This window comes from Symphalangus syndactylus, chromosome 20 (assembly GCF_028878055.3).
Source record: "Symphalangus syndactylus isolate Jambi chromosome 20, NHGRI_mSymSyn1-v2.1_pri, whole genome shotgun sequence".
Taxonomy (NCBI): Eukaryota; Metazoa; Chordata; class Mammalia; order Primates; family Hylobatidae; genus Symphalangus; species Symphalangus syndactylus.
The window spans coordinates 49,783,389-49,797,627 of record NC_072442.2 but is presented as its reverse complement, the minus strand read 5'-3'; the positions used below and the strand labels follow the sequence as shown (position 1 = coordinate 49,797,627).

At 46.2% G+C, this 14,239-nt stretch overlaps 1 protein-coding gene across 5 annotated transcripts in view; it reads left to right on the top strand.

Annotated features, from left to right (window-relative positions):
- The window catches only part of TEX2 (testis expressed 2), a 120,441-nt gene that overhangs the window by 89,994 nt on the left and 16,208 nt on the right, over positions 1-14,239 (top strand). For all 5 annotated transcript variants that reach the window (XM_055255854.2, XM_055255858.2, XM_055255856.2 and 2 more), the window contains exon 7: positions 6,127-6,226. In XM_055255854.2, coding sequence (XP_055111829.1) covers positions 6,127-6,226 — 100 coding nt within the window. The remainder of the gene's footprint in view (positions 1-6,126; positions 6,227-14,239) is intronic.

Sequence of the window (14,239 nt, the reverse complement as noted above, 5' to 3'; positions counted from 1 at the left end):
CACTTTCCACACAAGAGGCTTCTAATCCTCTATACTTCTTCATTTCTGGAAATTTTGTACCCTTATGTCCTAAGTGAAAAATAACTTGGTTTAAGCATATAGAATATGAGGGTAGTACGTTCTCAACCAGCACATCTGACCTTGATCACAGACTGACCTTATGATTAACTACATCTGGGGGCTTAGTGAACATTAATATTTACTCATTTTCTTGTGTTGCCCTCGTTGTTATCCACTCTAGGTGATAATCCAGAATTTAGTTTGGGAAAATGTGAGCTCTTATAACTGATTCGTCTTATATAATTGTTATTTTTAAGCTGGAAATAAACTTAAATTGTACATCCAGAGCCCACCTAGCCCCCACAGCAGTCTAGGCCACATGGTATATCCTCTGAGGAAAATACAGATTACTTAAGGCCTCTTAGTGTTCTCACTGAAGAAAATACTAGACTACTTAAGGCCTCTTAGTATACTGACTGAGGAAAACACCAGACTACTTAAGGCCTCTTTCCCAGGCTGTGCTCCCTCTCAAGCTGGGAAAGTTAGCACTGCACTTTAAATGTGTCTGTGTTTGACCTTTACTTTTTGGCCAGATGGCACTTTATTTTGGGCTCTCTCTTTCCTGAAGAAACACTCTGGTGCTAATCCAGGCCCAGTTGGAAGTGAGTTTGAACTGTTTAAGTGTGCCTGTCATTAAATGACTCATTTGCCAACCAGGAGACCTTATTGAGGATCTTGAGGTTCTTTAAAATTAAGTTTTTGACCCAATGAAGACCCAGCCAAGAAGAGTCACTTTGGATCCCAAATCTTCACTGAACACTGTCAATAGCTTAAGTCAGTAGCCCTGAAGCTGTATGGATCAGAGATATTTTTGAGAAGCAGAAGCCTATCAGATCCTTTCACTAGAAAAACATGTTGACACAAAATTTTGCCCATTATTTCAGAAAGTTCAAGGACTCTAGATTAAGAAACTGTGACCTATGGTAAACTAGATTAGAAGGAAAATATGGGCATAGAGGAGCTTCAGGTTGATTTCTGTTGTTCCTTTGGGTAAAGAACAGAGCTTTTCCTGGCCTTGTCAAGCTCTGGCTGCTGTCTGTGGGCCAGTGTCCCTTCTTCCCCAGCTCCTGAGAAAGAGGAAGGAGGGGCTGCCTTCTGAGCCAGAAGGGTGGATTTCAAGGCAGATTTTGGGGGAGGGCTCTGTTGACAGGTGTCAGCCTGTTTGTGTTTCTGAGGTAGTTTGAGGGTTGAATGTGCTTCTGCTGGCCAGTTCTATAGCAGCAGACAATAAGTAGCAGTAACCCTCTGTGTTGGGAGATGCAGTGTCAGCAGCCAACCTAGAGCTCACTCTGCCTCTCCCCGTTTTTGGAAATGATGGAGGGCTTGAGTTCCCAGGTCAAGGCATATGGGTAGGGCTGGCCCTGCTCTTTTCCCAGAGTCTATCTCGAGCCCTTCCCTAAGCAAGAGGGGCCCTTCCCTGAGCAAGAGGGCTGCAGTTCTTGGCAGTGTGCAAAAAGAAAGCAGGACATACTTGAACTCCAGATGGGATGCTGCTCCCCTGCTACATGCATTCCAAAACCAACTTGAGCCAGGAGTGCTGGTGCACACCTGTAGTCCCAGATACTTGGGTTGCTGAGGCGAGAGGATGACTTGAACCCAGGAGTTCTGAGCTATGATTGCACCACCAAACTCCAGCCTGGGTGACAGAGCAAGACTCTCATCTCTAAAAACACCACCACCAACAACAAAACCAAACTGGTTTGAGAGGCCCCACCCTTCTCTCTTGAGCTGGAAGTCCACAGAGCCTCTGCCCTATTTGTGAAGGTGCCCCCCTCCTCCTGGAGAAAGTCGAGGGAAAGTCTGTTTTCATTTTCTCCCGTTAATAATCATGGAGGCGTTGGTAGTTCACAGACTTAAACTTCCTTTTGTTTTTTGAGGTCAGAAGTACTAAAAGGTTAGAATGGAGAAGTGTGGCCTAGATCCAGCAGTGCCAGAGGCTAGAGGTGGGCATTGCATTCCCTCAGTGTGTTCCATCCATGCCCTCCACCCCCCTCCTGAACTGCTGCACTGTGAAGTGCCTGCAGACCAGAGGAGCCCCTGGTTATGGAATAAACAGGAAAGCAGAAGGACATTACCAAATTCTGAAGCTGTCACCACCCCTATGAAAAGAACTGATTGCCACCAAATATCCAAGTACCCCTGGGAGGAACTAAGCCTTAAGCCTAGTAGTGAGTGGGTATTGGTTAATAGCCAGTCAAGAGCCAAAATGGGGATAGGGAAGTGGTATCTAGAGAAGCCTGAGCTTTCCCCCGTGACACAGATCTCCCTGATCCCCTGGTTTCCCTGGAAGGCCTGACATATGGAGAACTCTTTGCTGGCCTTGCCCTGTAGTCTCGGATTGTCAGCCTTGCACATGATCGTGACTCATGTTGTGAAAAACAGCCCTGTGTGTGCATCTGGTGCCCAGTGATGGGTTTAAAACAAGCTGCGTTTCTGCCCCAGTAGTAAGTGTGCTCTTGGCTTTAGCCAGCTGCTCAGATAACCACCCTAGGGCCCTCAGTGGTTATGAGCCTCTTGTGCCTATGTCAGCAAATGTTGCTGAGATTGCATACAGCTTCTAACTTAGCACCCACCAGCCTGAGAACGTCCCATACCGTTGAATGCCTAGTCCCTAATTGAGTTTACTCAGGAGGGTAAAGAATGTGCCCCTAGATTTCTGTCTCACTGTGGTACCCTTTGGGTGGGAAGAAAAGAGTTTCTTGTCAAAAAGAACAGGAGGAATGACCTTAACAGAAGAAGCCTGCTCAAGGGCAGGGATGTGAACTAGGAGGGGAGTGTATGAGTGCTGGAGGGTTGGTTATAGATGTTCTGGGGTCTTGGGGTTGGATAGACGGGTGAATAAATAGGAAACCAGGCCCTCTGATCTCCCCTCCCCATTCTGCTTACTAGTAGGTACAGCCCACCTTCCTCTGCCAAGTCCTCCTCAGTCCCCAAGTCCTTCAGGTCCCTCCTTTGTCTCAGGTCCTGTCTCAGGTCCTTCCTTTGCCTTTGCAGGGACTAGAGGTTGCAGAATGGCAGGTAGTGGCTGACAGGGAAAGAGAAGGGACAGTTGTGTTCCTGCTGTCTCTTTATTCACTCCTGTGGCTCAGTGTCAGACTGACATTCCCATAGAAACACGGTTGGATGTCTGGGCATGGTGGCTCATGCCTGTAATCCAGCACTTCGGGAGGCCGAAGTGGAGGAAATCTTGAGCCCAGTAGTTTGAGACCAGACTAGGCAACATAGTAAGACCCTGTCTCTACAAAAAATGAAAAAATTATCCAGGTGTGATAGTGGCACATGCCTATAGCCCCAGCTACTCAGAAGGTCGAGGTGGGAGGATCGCTTCACCCCAGGAGGTTGTGGCTGCAGTGAGCCATGATTGCACCACTGCACTCCAGCCTGAGTGACAGAGCGAAATCCTGTTTCAAAAATAAAAAGAAACACCATTGGAGGTGACAGTATTCCCTGGCTCACCCTTGGAAGTCTCTCTAACTTGGCTTGCTCCTGAAGCACGGCATTTGAATGACAATAGTGGACAAGAAGGACAGGGCAAGTGTGCAAGACTTTGGTTACATTCTTGGCCAAGTAGCATTTTATAGGTTGATAGAGAGGCCAACACCACTTATAACATTGATGCTTTGGAAAAAGGTTCTCCAAATACAGCAAACACCAATTCAAAACTACGCCTTTGAACACTGTCTCTACTCACATTTTGTTCGTCATAGACATTATAACCTCTTTAACATAACCCTTCCCCTCCACAAAAAATCAGAGATTACATTCTCTGATTGGTGAATCCTGAAAGCTTATGTTTCTCTGCAGAGAAACAGCTGAAGAGGTCCAGCCAAGTTAGGTATTAAATCCATGCCTGACTAGATGCTACCTCATTTTATGCGGAATATTTAGTTTACATTTAATTTTTAAAAACCTCTTAATTTTATTCTAAATTTTATAAAACTATTGTAACATTCAACTGGAAAAATACTTATGAAAATAACTAAGAGAATTCTGGGAGAAAAAAAAGGAGAGAGACTTGCCAGATTTAAAAGTATATTATAAAGCTAAAAGTGTATTATAAAGCTAAAGTAGTCAAAGCAGTTTGATACTGGTGGAAATTCAGTACAGACTCCAGTGCAGTGGGAATTTAGTACTTAAAGGTGGCGGAACAGATTAGTAGGGCAAGTGTTGGTTGCTGAATAAATAGGTCGAGATTGCTGACCAGCCATTTGGGGGAAAAATTAAGCTAGATCCCTACATCTTACATTAAAATTATGAATGGAATAAATATTTTAAGAAATACATATACATCCACAAATCCAAGCAGAGAAAATATAGATGAATTAATTCTATAATCTTGAGATGAAGTAGGAATTTTTAAGCGTGATGCCAGTATTCTTATGTTATTTCCTGTAGAAGATTCCTATGGATAGATTTCGGGTGTGTATTAGTCAGGGTCCCAGCAGGAAGCAGATGGCACACTCAGATAAGTAACTCTGGGGAGAGTTTGCTGAAGGGAAGATTTATAAAGGTGTGGGCAGATGGAGAAAAACCCACAGGGAGAGTGCTACACTCCAGAGCTAGCAGAAGTGGGAGCGGTTACTCTCCCTGGAGCGGCAAAGGCAAGGAGAACTTGGGCAGGGCAGCTGTGTGGAGAGGCTTCCTGTGTTACAGGAGCTGTGGCCTTCAGTAGATGGGGGGGACAAATGCCCAACACTCTTCTCCGTGTGCCTCCCCATCCACTGCCCATTGGTGTATCCCATTGGCCATGCCCAACCAGAAGCTGGAAGGTAAGAGAGAGACCGTTGGCACAGTTCACGCAGACCAACCACTGGGGATAGAGTGCAGATCTGGCAGGGCAAACAGAAAATGTCCAGCATGAGGTCAAAGGATGTGCTATTTTTCTTTTTTTTCTTTTTTTTTTTTTGAGACAGAGTCTCGTTCTGTCACCCAGGCTGGAGTGCAGTGGTGCGATCTTGGCTTGCTGCAACCTCCGCCTCTCAGGTTCAAGCAATTCTCCTGCCTCAGCCTCCTGAGTAGCTGGGACTACAGGCATGTGCCACCACACCCTAATTTTTTATATTTTTTTGTGCTAATTTTTTGTATTTTTAGTAGAGACGGGTTTCACCGTGTTAGCCAGGATGGTCTTAATCTCTTGACCTCGTGATCCGCCTACCTCGGCCTCCCAAAGTGCTGGGATTACAGGCGTGAGCCACCGCGCCCGGCCAGCATGTGCTATTTTTCGAGGATTTTCATACACGTGTAAGTTTGCCTATCGGAAATGTAGCAATTTCTTTTCTTTTTTTTTTTTGACGCAGAGTCTCGCTCTGTCCTCCAGGCTGGAGTGCAGTGGCACATTCTCAGCTCACCGCAACCTCTGCCCCCAGGTTCAAGTGATCCTCCCACCTCAGCCTCTCCGAGTAGCTGGGACTACAGTGCATGCCACCTCGCCTGGCGGATTTTTGTATTTTTTGGTAGAGATGGGGTTTCACCATGTTGGCCAGGCTGGTCTTGAACTCCTGACCTCAAGTGATCCATCCACCTTGGCCTCCCAAAGTGCTGGGATTACAGACATGAGCCACCGCACCTGGGCTTGTAGCAGTTTCTTACTACCCACTGAGAGTCTGAGAGAGGTCTGTTTTCCCATACTGCAGCAAATGTGGGGTACTGTTAACCAGCATGGCTGGCTCCTTCTCCATAGGTGGCCTCTGCTCAAATGCCACTCCTCAGGGAAGCCGTCCCTGACCTCCTCAGCCAAAACAGCCACCCGCAAGTTCCCTCTGCCCATTACCTGCTTGATGTTCTTTGCAGCACTAATCACTCTCTGGAAGTATATTGTCTACGTATGTACCTGTTTCTGCCTTTCTATTATAAACCCCGTGACAGCCAGGCCCTGGCCTAACCTCTTCATGGCTCTGTCTGGAGTATGAAGCCTAGTACATGATGTGTGCACATTACGTTTTCGTTACATAGATGATATGTCCCCAAAACCTTGGCCACCATCCTCTCCGGAAGCATGTTGACTTCCAACAGCATGTTTTGTAGGTTGCTCATGGGTCTCACTCATTGTTTGCTTGTTTCCTCTAGCTCCCCTACTTTATGAATGAGCTCACTCTGACGGAACTTGACATGGGCGTGGCTGTGCCAAAAATCCTCCAGGCCTTCAAGCCTTACGTTGATCACCAAGGTAACTCCTAACTGACCATTTTATGAGTGTTAAAATATATCCTTTGCTGCAGATTCAGTACCATGATGGCTTTGTGTTTGGAGGGTGTTGAGGACTTTTTAAATCATCTATTTCATGTTGAGTGTCTTTCTGTTCTTACCAATCATGGCCTTAAAACTGATTTGGGGCCGGGCGTGGTGGCTCACGCCTGTAATCCCAGCATTTTGGGAGGCCAACGCAGGCGGATCACCTGAGGTCAGGAATTCGAGGCCAGCCTGGCCAACATGGTGAAATACCGTCTCTACTAAAGAAGTACAAAAATTAGTTGGGCGTGGTGGCAGGCGCCTGTAATCCCAGCTACTCAGGAGGCTGAGGCAGGAGAATCGCTTGAACCCAGGAGACGGAGGTTGCAGTGAGCCAAGATCGTGCCACTGGACTCCAGCCTGGGTGACAAGAGCGAGACTCTGTCTCAAAAAAAAAAAAAAAAAAAAAGATTTGGAATAGATCCAAGCTCCCGTCCTAAGTCTTCTAGTCTCTTGGTTATTATAGGGCCTCCTCCAGCCCAGTGATGCACACATGCCAGCTGATGGGGCCCGTGCTTTTGTGGCGGTTGCAGCCCTTGCCAGGGCATGAAGCAGTGGCTGGATTTCAGTTCTGCTCCCCTCTCATGGCCCTCATGGGTACAGCTGCCCCAGCCCTAGCTCCTTGCCAGGAGCTGCCTCTCCTCACATGTGTTCACATCCTTACCTCCCCTGAGTTGTAGGTTCCAGATTTTTTGACTGTCATGTCTTCTGTCTTTATGTTCCTTGCTACTCCTAGGAGGTGCTCAGTACATGTTTGAGAAATGAAGACATACAGTATATTCAAAGGCAATATTTTGAGAGTAGGGCTCCTTGCTGGAGGAAAGTTCTCAGACTTGAGTTTTTAAACATGTTACTAAGACATTATTTATGTCTGCTTTTGTGGGTGGGGGGTTAAAGAGTTGATCAGATTGTAGAGAGTTTGCATGACATGATGATGATGATGTAAAGATTTGTATCTCTTGTGTCACATAAACCGTAAATATGGTTTTAAAAGGATCTTGACAGAGGAAATTTAGTACACAGGAGTTTGATAAAAAAGAGGAATGAGCCAGGTAGGCCAGAATAGCCCATTAGCATGCAGAGAGAATTCTCACTGACGTTTTTACTGTAGCCTCCCTTGGCAAGTGAGCGTCTTTCCACTTCAACCATATTTACATTTTTCCTAAAATGGCTTAGGAACAAGGTAGGAGAAAAAATAATTATAGGTTTTCAAGAGAGTGATAGTTGTTTTAAAGTAAATGTTTTATAAAATTTGTAGAGCATGGAAGCTACTTTTCTCTCTGGTTGTATCAGATGGTTCTTGAATTGTGTTCAGTGAAATCAGTTTTTCTGCTGTTATGTAGATTTGATGTAAATATGAAGAGATTTTTCTAGCACTATAGTTAGCAGCTCTAGCATCTCTCTCCAGCAATATTTCAGCTGACAACCCATCCATGTTTTTAGCATCACATCAGTTTCAGAGAAAGATAGACCAGGGTACTATTTGCACATCCAGAGAAGTCCATCTAATTCCTGCATGTTGAGCTCACCTGTAACCCCTCAATTAGGTCTACACCTTGATGAATCTGGGTGTGTCTAGGTTTGGGAATTTCAGGTTCACTGAAAGTAAAAGTAGAAAACATTTCAATTCTTGGCAAATGGCTTAACTAGAGTGTTTTTAACCCCATGCAAAATTGTAAAAGATGCATTGGCTGAGCACGATGGCTCACGCCTGTAATCCTAACACTTTGAAAGGCCAAGGCAGGTGGATCACTTGAGGCCAGGAGTTCAAGACCAGCCTGGCCAACATGGTGAAACCCCGTCTCTACTAAAAATACAAAAGTCAGCCGGGCATGGTGGTGGGTGCCTGTAATCCCAGTGACTCAAGAGGCTGAGGCACGAGAATAGCTTGAACCTAGGAGACAGAGGTTGCAATGAGCCAAGATTGTGCCACTGCACTCCAGCCTGGGTGACAGAGCGAGACTCTGTCTTAAAAAAAAAGAAAGAAAGAAAATAACAGAGCTTTAGAAATAAGATGAAGATGTAACCTCGGGCCCTAGCATCACCCTGGCCTGTAATCCCAGCTACTCGGGAGTCTGAGGCCTGGACAACAGAGTGAGACTCTGTCTCAAAAAAAAAAAAAAAAGCACCATCTATGTGTTCACTGCATAGCTAGCTAGCATCTTCACTCCATCAGTGTACAACTGCTACCTTTCTTCCTCTAACTCAGGTGGCCTCTCTATTCCTTTTTGCTCTTTGCCTCTTTAGAAATGTAAAACAAGCTGGTGAATGATCAGCTAACACAAATCTCATGAGAGGCTTAAAGAAAGTAAATAATAAGTGTGCATGCTCTATTTTCTAATGTGTTAGCAGCCTCTTATCTCAGGACTGCCCTCTGCTGACTTTGTAGAAATTTCCGAGGAGAGGGGAGCAGGGCCACAACTGGGCACCTGTGGCTTTGAACTCTGCAGCCTCTCAGGGCAGCTTTGGTCAGGCTTTGAGTAAAATTCACCAAACACCTAAGTGTCAAGCTTCTTAACTGTTCTTCTAGAGCAGGAGCTGTGGTGAGACATTTCACTATATAGATCAAAGCTTTGCCAGTTTTTAATCCATTTGAGGCTATTTAACTCCTTTCAGGGTACGTTTTTAGAGATTTGCCTGCTTGTGTAACAAGGGAGAAAATGGTATTAAAGGAACAATAAAGACATAAAGCCAGTGGGGTTTTTTCAAAGTTTGATCAAATCAGGTTTTTCCAAGTCCACAAATGATGCATGTATGATGATAAAACAGAAATGACCATGAAAAAAAGAAATAAGCATTTTGGATTCCAGTGCTCTACGGGGGAATCTTTCCTTTTAGTGAAATTTGAATGTGGGTGACAAGCAAACTGACTCTGAAAAGCAGAGCTCACCTTCCAGGGAAATGCGACCCAGGTGAAGGAGGACTTCACAGCTCTAAGGAGCGCCACCTCCTATGGGATCCCCTCACGTTCTTTTTAAAAATATTTCCCGGCTTGTGCTTGTTCGTTGGAGGCATATGTTCGGAAGGGATATTTTGGCCACAGCTGGTTGGATTATCCCATCCTAGGGATGCTCTTCTTGAGGCAAGAGGCAGCACTGGTTTTGAGCACCAGCTCTGGACCCCAACTACCTGGTCCACAGCTTCGTGGCCTCAAGCAAACCCCTGAACCTCTTCACTTCCTCATCTCTCAAATAAGGATTCTTTTTTTTTTTTTTTTTGAGATGGAGTTTCACTCTTGTCATCCAGGCTGGAGTGCAGTGGCACGATCTCAACTCACTGCAACCTCCACCTCCTGGGTTCAAGTGATTCTCCTGTCTCAGTCTCCCAAGTAGCTGGGATTACAGGCACCTGCCACCATGACTGGCTAATTTTTATATTTTTAGTGGAGAGGGGGGTTTCTCCGTGTTGGCCAGGCTGGTCTTGAACTCCTGACCTCAGGTGATCCACCCACCTCAGCCTCTCAAAGTGCTGGGATTACATGCATGAGCCACTGCGCCCGGCTCAAATAGGGATTCTTATAGCACCTACTTCATAAGCTTGTCGTGAGGATTAAATGAGTCAATACAAAAAAGGCACTAGAACAGCATCTGGAGCAAGGAGGAGCTCTATGCATGCCAACTAAGATTGTTAGTATCATGGCTGCCTGGATGCTGCTGTTAGGGCGTTTAGCATGGAGGCGGCCATAGTGTCCAGTTGACCATCCTACAGATCAAAGCTGGCAGATCCTTCTAGGATAAACAGAAAAAACAAAACAAAAAAAATGGCATTCTCAGCTTCCATGGCCTTGCTACTGTAAGAAGTCAAGTCTGTGGTTCTTCTGAATGAAATCGCACACAATGGCCATGTTGGCTTGTCCCTGTTCCAACACAGACAACCTGTCTCAAGTGAATTGAATGAGGTTAAATGACCACCTTTTCCAGAGCAGCCTCACTTCCCACCAGAGGCAGATGGCTGGACGATAGACAAGCTGTGTCCCTTAGAAACTGGCTGTGCTCCTCCTGCCTCAGCTCTGACGCCTCCTCACTCCACACACACCCTGGAACTAGCCACTCTACCTGTGGGATATATATGGATTTCCTTTCTTTCCTTTAGGCCATACAGCAAGGTCCAGAAACCTGTGTATGTTACCCTTCCCCAACCAGACTGGCCTCTACCAAGCCCTCATCCCTACCCTGGGCTGCCGCCTCCAGGGCCTTCCACTCAGCCAAACTCTTTCCATTCGTTTTATTAACTCCATTAGGGTAATGTTTGTTCATTCATTCAACAAATACTCATTGTAGGAAAAATAGAAATATTCAGGAAAGGTAAAAAGGAAAATATTACCCATCATCCCACCATTCAGAGATAACCAGGGTTACCTTTTTGGTACATTTTTGGTATATGCTCTCCAAATCTTTTTTCTTATGGCTAAAAATTTAGAAAACATAGCTCTTTTTCAAAACCTTTGAAGAACTGGGGAGACTTGAAAGGGCAGTCAGATTGCCTCACTCCACCCTGCCATGTGTGTATGATGAGCCAAAGCCCAGAAAGGGGTGACTTGCCCGGGTCAGCAGCAGCCTCACACTTCCAACCTGTTCCATGGGGTCTAGGCCCAGTCAGAGGCTGCCCATGAGCACTGACTCTACAGCCGGGTCACCTGTGTTTGGGTCCTGCTTGTACACCATTCAGCGGTACAACTGTGGAGAAGCCACTAACCACTCTATACTTCAGTTTCCTCATCCTTCAAGTGCTGATGGCAGTGCTGCCCACCTCGTTCGGGTGTGGCAGAGATACAGTGTTACATGTAAAGCACTCGGAGCACGTGGCACGTAGTAAGCATCAGTGTTAGCTGCTGCTCTCTGGCCACTTTGTTAGTATTAATAAAATCATCCTGAAGAGGCTGGGTGGAGGCCGCTTCTGTCAGCAGGTATTTATCTTCTGTGCCTGAGTCCAGTGGTTTCAGAACAGGTGCCCACAGGTGTGTCAGCAGGGTCAGAATGATCCAAGGATACAGACCACAACCCCTCAGGCTTAGATTAATTCATTTAGTCTTCAGGATGTTTGCAGCATGAATTTAAAACTGCAAATAGCCACTGAGTGTCTACATAGACAGAGGACCCTATTGGGTTTTGCCTTGTTTTCAAGATACCCAAATAACAGTCCAAATTTAGACTGAATGCCTCAGATTCTGTGGAAATATTACCATGTCCCACAGAAATAGAAACCTTGTCTGTCTCCGGAGCTGCCCTTAGTCATCTGGACTGACGTTCCAGACCTTAACCCACGTGCCTGGTGCCTTCACCTCCAGTGTTCCAGACTGGATCCTACCAGGATCCACTACCTACGTGCCTGGTGCCTTCACATCCAGTGTTGGGACTGATGCTACTTTGCCACCTAAGTAATAACAGAAAACTGGAGCCAGAGTCAGTCATGACTTGCCCACTCCTCCTGCCACACCTGCTTCAAGAGTGACATTACAGGGCAGCTATAGCCACTGGGGCTGCCTGGGCCTGAGCACCAAGGCAGGGCCATACTCTAGCGCATGGGGCTGATAGGAGTAGCTCTGACCAGACTGTGCTGTGGGAAGAAAAACAGTGTGCAAAGGGCTTAGTGTGGGAAGGGGAAATCATACCTCCTGTGGAACATGCGTCGGGTGGGGGACAGGGGATCCTGATTTGCAGCTTGTCAACCTTGAAGGGGTGGAGCTCTATTTCAGAGGACAGTTACAGGTAGATAAAGCTAAAAATGATGTCTGTCATCAAAGACACACCCACACACAAGGACTTGCTAATTTTCTGTAGTATCTGAATGAGCAATATGGCACCAGTCTCTTTGCCAGGAGCACAACAGTCACTGGTGTGTTCTTCCCAGAGCTGAATAACTCCAACATCTGTTCTTGATAATATGTTATCAAATGTTCCATTTTACGAAGTTTTGTTCTTTGGTTGCCAAATATTGACTTTCAGAGTGAAATCAGCTATTAATAGTTACAGGTAGAAGGAAATGGAGGTGAAAATAATGTGAGGACCAAACTCAGGTTTGCAGGGTTTTGGTTCCCTTAACTACTCCCAAGCAGCAGGTGCCCTCTCAAGCCTACTCCAGTGAGACAGATGCCTAAATAGTAATAAAACAGCGAACCGCTCTGTGAGATTATTAGATTCACATGGCCACGGGAGGACTGAGGCCATGGGGTCTGTTAACTAGAAAACCAGGCCGAAGGCAGAAGAGCCTCTTCTGGTTGTGGCCACCCCTTGTCTGTGGGGACATATGCCAAGGCATTTTATGATACCATCTGGCATCATGGTCTGAGCTGCACCAGCTGGCCTAGGCCACTTTTATTTTTCTTCAAACATACACTTCCTGAGGGCAGGGGTTCATCTCAGTGCTTTTGGCTCTGATATCGTACGTTAAGAACGCATACACGCTTTTTGGTGGAATAAGCTGTAATTTTTGCCACAGTGTCTATGCATAGTGGTAGTGGTGGTAATTGATCCTGCCGCCTTGAAACTAAAGAGTGGAAAAACAGCATCTGAGCTCCTTCCAGGTCCTTGTACACAGACTGACTAAGTCTTACTTCATTGTCACTCGTGTTGCTGCATGAAGTGCCATTGTTTTTTTTTTTCTTCTTCTTCTTTTGAGACAGAGGCTAGAGTGCAGTAGGGCGATTGCGGCTCACTGCAACCTCCGCCTCCCAGGCTCAAGCCAGTCTCGTGCCTCAGCGTACCTAGCAGCTGGGACTACAGGTGCGCACCACCATGCCTAGCTAATTTGTGTATTTTTAGTAGAGACGAGGTTTCACCATGATGGCCAGGCTGGTCTTGAACTCCTGGCCTCAAGTGATCCGCCTGCCTCAGCCTCCCAAAGTGCTGGGATTACAGGCGTGAGCCACTGTACCCAGCCTGAAGTGCCAGTTTTATAGGGGCTCGTTAATAATCGGGTGCCACTGGTTACCATTGGACAACCTCTCAACATGATGTGGAATAGACCCTTCATATGTGTGCCTCCAGCCCCCCTTTCCCAGAGAACCTCTCAGGACTGCCTGCCTTACTTCTATTTAAAGGCATCAAAAATTGTCCAGCTCCTCAATTTCTGGTTTTGTTCTTGAACACCAGCCAGGGCACATGGTTATAGAAAGTATTTTCGGTGAAATGCCTACAACTAAGTCTTACCATTTGTCAAGAGTTCAAAAGAAAGGGCCCTATAACTGCATTCCTCTAGATTAAGTAGCATTTAGCTGGGTTACAGTGGAAGATCCCGCTCATGGGGCAGTGTGTGTCCCAGTGTGCTCATTGTTGCTACGTTAGTCCCCAAGGGGAAGACAACCTTTCTAGTAACTGTTAATTTCATCTTTCAGTCTTGCAAGGCAGGGGCCTCCTGACTCACCTGTCACATAACCAGTTGGTCTTTGCTCCAAGTTTTGGGAGTTGCCCGTGTCCCCAGGTTTTCAGGTCACATTCTGCCTGCTGAATCACTGTTACAAAAGCAAATTTCTCATACACTTAATGCTAAAATAGTCCTCTTACCCTCATCTGAATGCAAGCACATCATATTAGAGTCATTTGTTGGAGTATTTATTTACCATTCATGTCTGCTTTTAAAAGTTCTTAAACCATTCCCAGGCCAGGTGCAGTGGCTCACACCTCCCAAAGTAATCCCAGCACTTTGGGAGGCCAAGGCAGGTGGATCACTTGAGTTCAGGAGTTTGAAATCAGCCTGGGCAACATGGCAAAACCCCATCTCTACCAAAAATTATATATATATATATATATATATATTAGCCGGGCATGGTGGCGCACCCCTGTGGTCCCAGGTACTCGGGAGGCTGTGGTGGGAGGATCACTTGAGCCTGGGAGGCGAAGGTTGCAGTGAGCCAAGATCGTACCAGGTAGCACTCCAGCCTGGGTGAGAGTGAGACCCCATCTCGGGGAAGAAAAAAGTTCTTAAAGCATTCTTGACTCTTTCATATTTGTAT